Source organism: Boleophthalmus pectinirostris, unplaced genomic scaffold, assembly GCF_026225935.1.
Source record: "Boleophthalmus pectinirostris isolate CB_2022bp ecotype Guang Dong unplaced genomic scaffold, ASM2622593v1 HiC_scaffold_20, whole genome shotgun sequence".
NCBI lineage: Eukaryota > Metazoa > Chordata > Actinopteri > Gobiiformes > Gobiidae > Boleophthalmus > Boleophthalmus pectinirostris.
This window is the reverse complement of record NW_026571153.1, coordinates 460,710-465,709: the sequence shown is the minus strand read 5'-3', so window position 1 is coordinate 465,709 and position 5,000 is coordinate 460,710. Positions and strand designations below refer to the sequence as shown.

Here is a 5,000-nt window from a genome sequence, read left to right as displayed (position 1 = left end):
GAGTCGTGGAAAAACATCTCGTTTTAAGCTGAAGTTTTGTAACTTGTTGTAATTTAAAGAAATCTCTGTGACATTTGACGAATTAAACGGAAGATCATCAGAGTCAAAGGAGGTTAAGAGGTTCTTGGTCAGAGAAATCTGCTGCATGTTTGGAAGTGTAAAAAGTGCCGTGATGTCTGCTAAGTTACTGATGCGATTAAAACTGAGAACGACGCGGTGTAAACTGAACAAAGGCTGAAACGTTTTTGGGGCGATTTGTGAAATGTGGTTGTGCTCGAGGTTCAGTGAGGTAAGTGTGTGTAACCCCGCGAACACGAGCTGCGTCAGGTTTGTGAGATTGTTGTGGGAAAGATCCAAGATTCTCAACTTTTTTAAATTCACAAAAGCTTCGTCGTCGATGTGCTGCAGCTGGTTACGAGTCACGAGCAAAACGTTGAGTTCAAGGAAACGTTTCAAATCGTTTTTTATTTGCGAGATTTGGTTGAAGCTCACGTCCAGCACTTCAGAGTTCAGAGGCACGTCGTCCGGTATCTTCTGTAGGAGGCGCTGTTGGCAGGACAGCGTCACCGTCTCAGAGAATTCCATGGTGCAGTTGTTCAGTGTAAAAGACAAAAACATGTCGAATAAAAGAAAAGTTTGAGCCAAGAGGAAAAGGAGAGGGCGGCGGGACATGGCGACGCTGTAGGTTTATCTGAGGAACAAAAAAAGAATGTTCAGAATTTATTCTGCCGTGAGCTCCCGCTCTGTGAGGAGTGTAACCTCCTGAGAATCAGAACTCAGACGGAGACTCAGAGAGTTCAGACTTCCTTTATTTCTGAAGCCATAACAAGGATGAAATGGATTGAAATGAACATGTTTGGTTTATGACATCATCACATTTTTTTTTATTTTTCCACAATGTTTTTATTGGTTTTCAATTAAGAGATTTATAGTTGCATAGCAAGTGGTGCACCATATCTAGCAAATATACACATATGTATAAACACATATGCATATAAGCATACAATGTGAAGAAATAACAATATGGCAAATTTAAAACAATAAAAATAAAAAGATATATATAAAATAATAATAATTAAAAACAAAAAATAAATACATTTAAATACATTTTAAAAGCTAAAAAATTACAAAAATAAAATAATAAATAAAGAATAATAATAATTGTCACACTCTGTCACAACTATAATTTGATGATGTAGGTCAGTTTTTCCAGTGTAACACACAAAGACATTTCTCTCATCCAGGACGGTTCAGAAGAAACTTCAGTCTCTTTCCACGATAAAGCAGCCGTCCTCCAGGTCTGCAGGAGGCCAACGTCCATCAGAGTCTCACTTTTAGAGCTGATAGTGAAGTTGTCTGGGTTTATTTCGAGGACACACAGTTTTGCCGAGAGAGGCACCCGAAGGCCAACAATTTTACTTAAGGTACAAACCACCATTTTCCAAAAAGTGACCAATTTAGGACATTCCCACACACAGTGAGTTAAGGTGCCCCTCTCAGCCGAACATTTAGTACAAGTGTGTGGAAGCCCGGGGAACATTTACAAAGTTTTCAGGGGTGATGTTTGTCCTCATGAGCCTTTTGTGTTGTAATAATTTCAATCTTGTGTTGATCGTGTGTTTGAGCTTTTAAACAGGAGCTGCCCACTCTGCTTCATTCATATTTTCCTTGATATCTAAACTCCAGGCTCTCATTCTGTCCATGCTGGATTCTTTGTCATGAGAAACAAGTGCGGCGTATAGTATGGAAACATGCCGTCTCCCATGCACATGCTTCATGACAGTGTCCTCCAGGCAGGACAGCGGCGGCTCATGCACAATGTCAGAATGTTTTGATGAGATGAAATGTTTCAACTGCAGATATTTAAAAAATGTTTTTTGGGAGATGGAATATTTCAAGCAGATGTCATTAAATGTTAGTAAATGACCTTGAACATATAAAGCTGCTACTTTCTGCAGACCTTGGCCTGCCCAGTTCTTGAAACCACCATCTGCCCTGCGCGGGGCAAACCAGGGATTACCCCAAATGGGCGAGAATCGAGAGATGGAGGGTGTATCACCAATATGCTTGTGATAGGGTGACCATATTTCCGTTTCTGAACCGGACACCTGGGGCGGGGGGTGTCTCACTGCAATTTGGCAATTTTTTACAGTGTATGAACATGTATTGTGTATTACAGGTGGGTAGTAACTACACACGGGTGGGTCAGGACTAAACCAGGACTAAACCAGGACTAATCTTGGACTTAAGAGAGAAAACGGCAAGCAGTTTGTCCACAAAGTGCAATCAGGAGATTGTCGCGTTTAATTCCGTGAGGTGTGGAACTGAGCCGGTCCTTTCTCCTGTGGTCACCTCTGAAACCATCCTGACAGTGAGTCCTATTTCAGTCCTGTTTCAGTCCTGGTTCAGTCCTGGTTCAGTCCTGGTTTAGTCCTAGTTCAGTCCTGGTTCAGTCCTGGTTCAGTCCTGGTTTAGTCCTAGTTCAGTCGTGGATTAGTCCTCCTCTTCAGTCCTGGAATCAGTCCTGGTTTAGTCCTGGTTTAGTCTTGGTTCAGTCCGTGGCGTCGGCAGCACAAAAGTTTGATATAATCTCAGGTTAATGGGCAGGTGCGGTCCTGTACTGGCAGGTGCGGTCCTGTACTGGCAGGTGCGGTCCTGTACTGGCAGGTGCGGTCCTGTACTGGCAGGTGCGGTGTTGTACTGGGGGTCTCCAAAAATGGACCTGTGCAGGACTCTGCTCTGTCGGCTCCATTATGGAATAAATGAATCTTCAGTTCGTTACATAAAGAAGGAGGAAAATAACACAAGGACGACAACAGCAACAAGTTTGAAGAAGGAAGTAAAAAAGTGTGCAACACTTTTTTACTTCCTGTTTACTGCCTTTCTTTTTACTTTCCTGTCCTGTTGGAGAAAAGTGTATAAAGTTTGTGCTGAGCTTTTACAGCCTTAAAACAGATAGAATAATTGTAAAATATAAAGTTGATACTTCGTGGATTTTACCTGTCGTGGGTTGTTTTTAGCACATGGACTCACACTTGTCTCGACCGGGACGGAAAACAGAGAATTTCTTGTACAAGTCGTTGTTAAATGTGCATTTGTGCTTCAGTATGTTTCAGACTGACTGTTTATGTCTCGCTCCTTCTGAGTCACAGACGAGAGACGCTCAGTTTAATGCCCCAGTGAACGGTGCTGAAAACCCGGACATTTGCATCACTTTATAAAAAAACCCGGACGCCCCGGACATGACCCAAAATACGGACATGTCCGGGGAAAAACGGACGTTTGGTCACCCTATCTTATGAGCTTTAAACCAAATATTGATTGTATTTTTAAGAAAAGGGTTAGTTGTTTTTTTTAATAGTGTTTTAATATCTGCAGAGTAGAAGAAAAGGCATAATGGCAATTTAGATGATGATTGTTCAATAGAGACTCAGGCTGGAGAGGATTGTGTGGAAAAGTAAAACATAACACATCACAGCTGAGCCCCCCCCCATACGGCAGGTGCAGTAATTTAACTCTAAGTCTAAGGCGACGTTCAGTCTGCAGGTTTAACACTCAATTCCTTTTTTTGTTGTGAAATCCGATGTTTTTTCAGGTCGTTCACATTTCCAGTTAAATGTGACTTGTAACATGAACAACTTACTTATTTTAAGGAGGAGATTGAGAAGGAGAAGGACCAGGTTTTTGGACAGTTTTAGTCCCAGTTTAGTCCCAGTTTAATCTCAATTTAGTCCTGTTTAGTCCCATTTTGGCCCCATTTAATTCCATTTTAGACACATTTTTGTACCATTTTAGTCCCGGTTTAGTCCTAGTTTATTACAATTTTAGTAAAATTTGTATCAAATTTGTATCAAATTTTAGTCCCAGTTTAGTTCCAGTTTTGTCCCAGTTTAGACCCAGTGTAGTCCCAATTAAGTTCAGTTTTAGTCCCAGTTTTAGTCCCAGTTTTAGTCCTAGTTTATTGCCATTTTAGTCCCATTTTTATCAAATTTTAGTCCCAGTTTAGTCCTGTTTAATTTGTGGTGTTTTGTGGTGAGTGGAGATGTGCTTCACTTCAGTCACATGGATCATGAACAGTTTTCTCTACTTCAGTGCAGAATAGTGACGTTTGTGTCTTGTTGATGACGTGTAGGTGGATGAATGTGACCTGACTGTTCACACTCAAGTCACATGTTAAAGATCAGATATGGATCAGTTTCAGGAGCACAGATCCAAGTGTCCTGGTCACATGTGAAAACATCAGATCTGTGTGGTTCAGACGTCATTAAAAGATCAGATACAGGAACATAGAGACAAAAAATCAGATTTGGGAAACTTCAGGTGCATCTGAACACAGCCTAAGTTTTCTGTTATTCCAGATAAATGTACAAAGTACATTATTAATTTCTCTAAAAAATGAGTTTGGCAATGGGAGCGACGTCATCACATTTAAGTCTACAATCTGAAAACCTCCTGTTGGCTGAATTAAAGCTGCTCTATTTAACTTTCCTGGTCACTTGTTTGCGTCCGTGGAGACAGGAGTTTAATGCCATACTGTGGAACATTCGATCACAAAGCAATGACATTTCCAAGAGTTAAGGTGCTAGAAAAGTTACACAGTTCTTCATCTTTAAACTGTTTCTATCTTGATTTAGTCCACGTTTGTCAAAAATAAGATTTGCAAAAGTTTAAATGAAGAAATAATAATAATAATAATAATAATAATAATCATCATCCTGACAAAAGCTTTAAACGTCTCATTATAATTTACCTGATTTCGAGCATCTGTAGTTCTTCTCTCAGCGTCTCACCGGTGTGTTTTCTGTGTGTTCTTCTGATGTTCTTCTGATGTTCTTCTGATGTTCTTCTGATGTTCGTTCTGATGTTCTTCTGATGTTCTTCTGATGTTCGTCTGATGTTCGTCTGATGTTCTTCTGATGTTCGTCTGATGTTCGTCTGATGTTCTTCTGATGTTCTTCTGATGTTCTTTCTGATGTTCGTCTGATGTTTCTTCTGATGTT

At 40.4% G+C, this 5,000-nt stretch overlaps 1 protein-coding gene across 2 annotated transcripts in view; it reads right to left on the bottom strand.

The window, feature by feature from the left end:
* Positions 1 to 5,000, bottom strand: part of LOC110174691 (toll-like receptor 13) — a 13,437-nt gene that overhangs the window by 7,486 nt on the left and 951 nt on the right. The window contains exons 1-2 of one of the 2 annotated variants that reach the window (XM_055156074.1): positions 4,751 to 4,952; positions 1 to 691 (exon numbers count right to left, since the gene is read on the bottom strand). The exon at positions 1 to 691 is cut by the window's left edge and continues 1,783 nt beyond it. In XM_055156074.1, coding sequence (XP_055012049.1) covers positions 1 to 672 — 672 coding nt within the window. In that variant the 5' untranslated portion in view covers positions 673 to 691; positions 4,751 to 4,952. Of the gene's footprint in view, positions 692 to 4,750; positions 4,953 to 5,000 lie in introns of those variants that run through there. The other variant, XM_055156073.1, reaches the window with a different exon arrangement.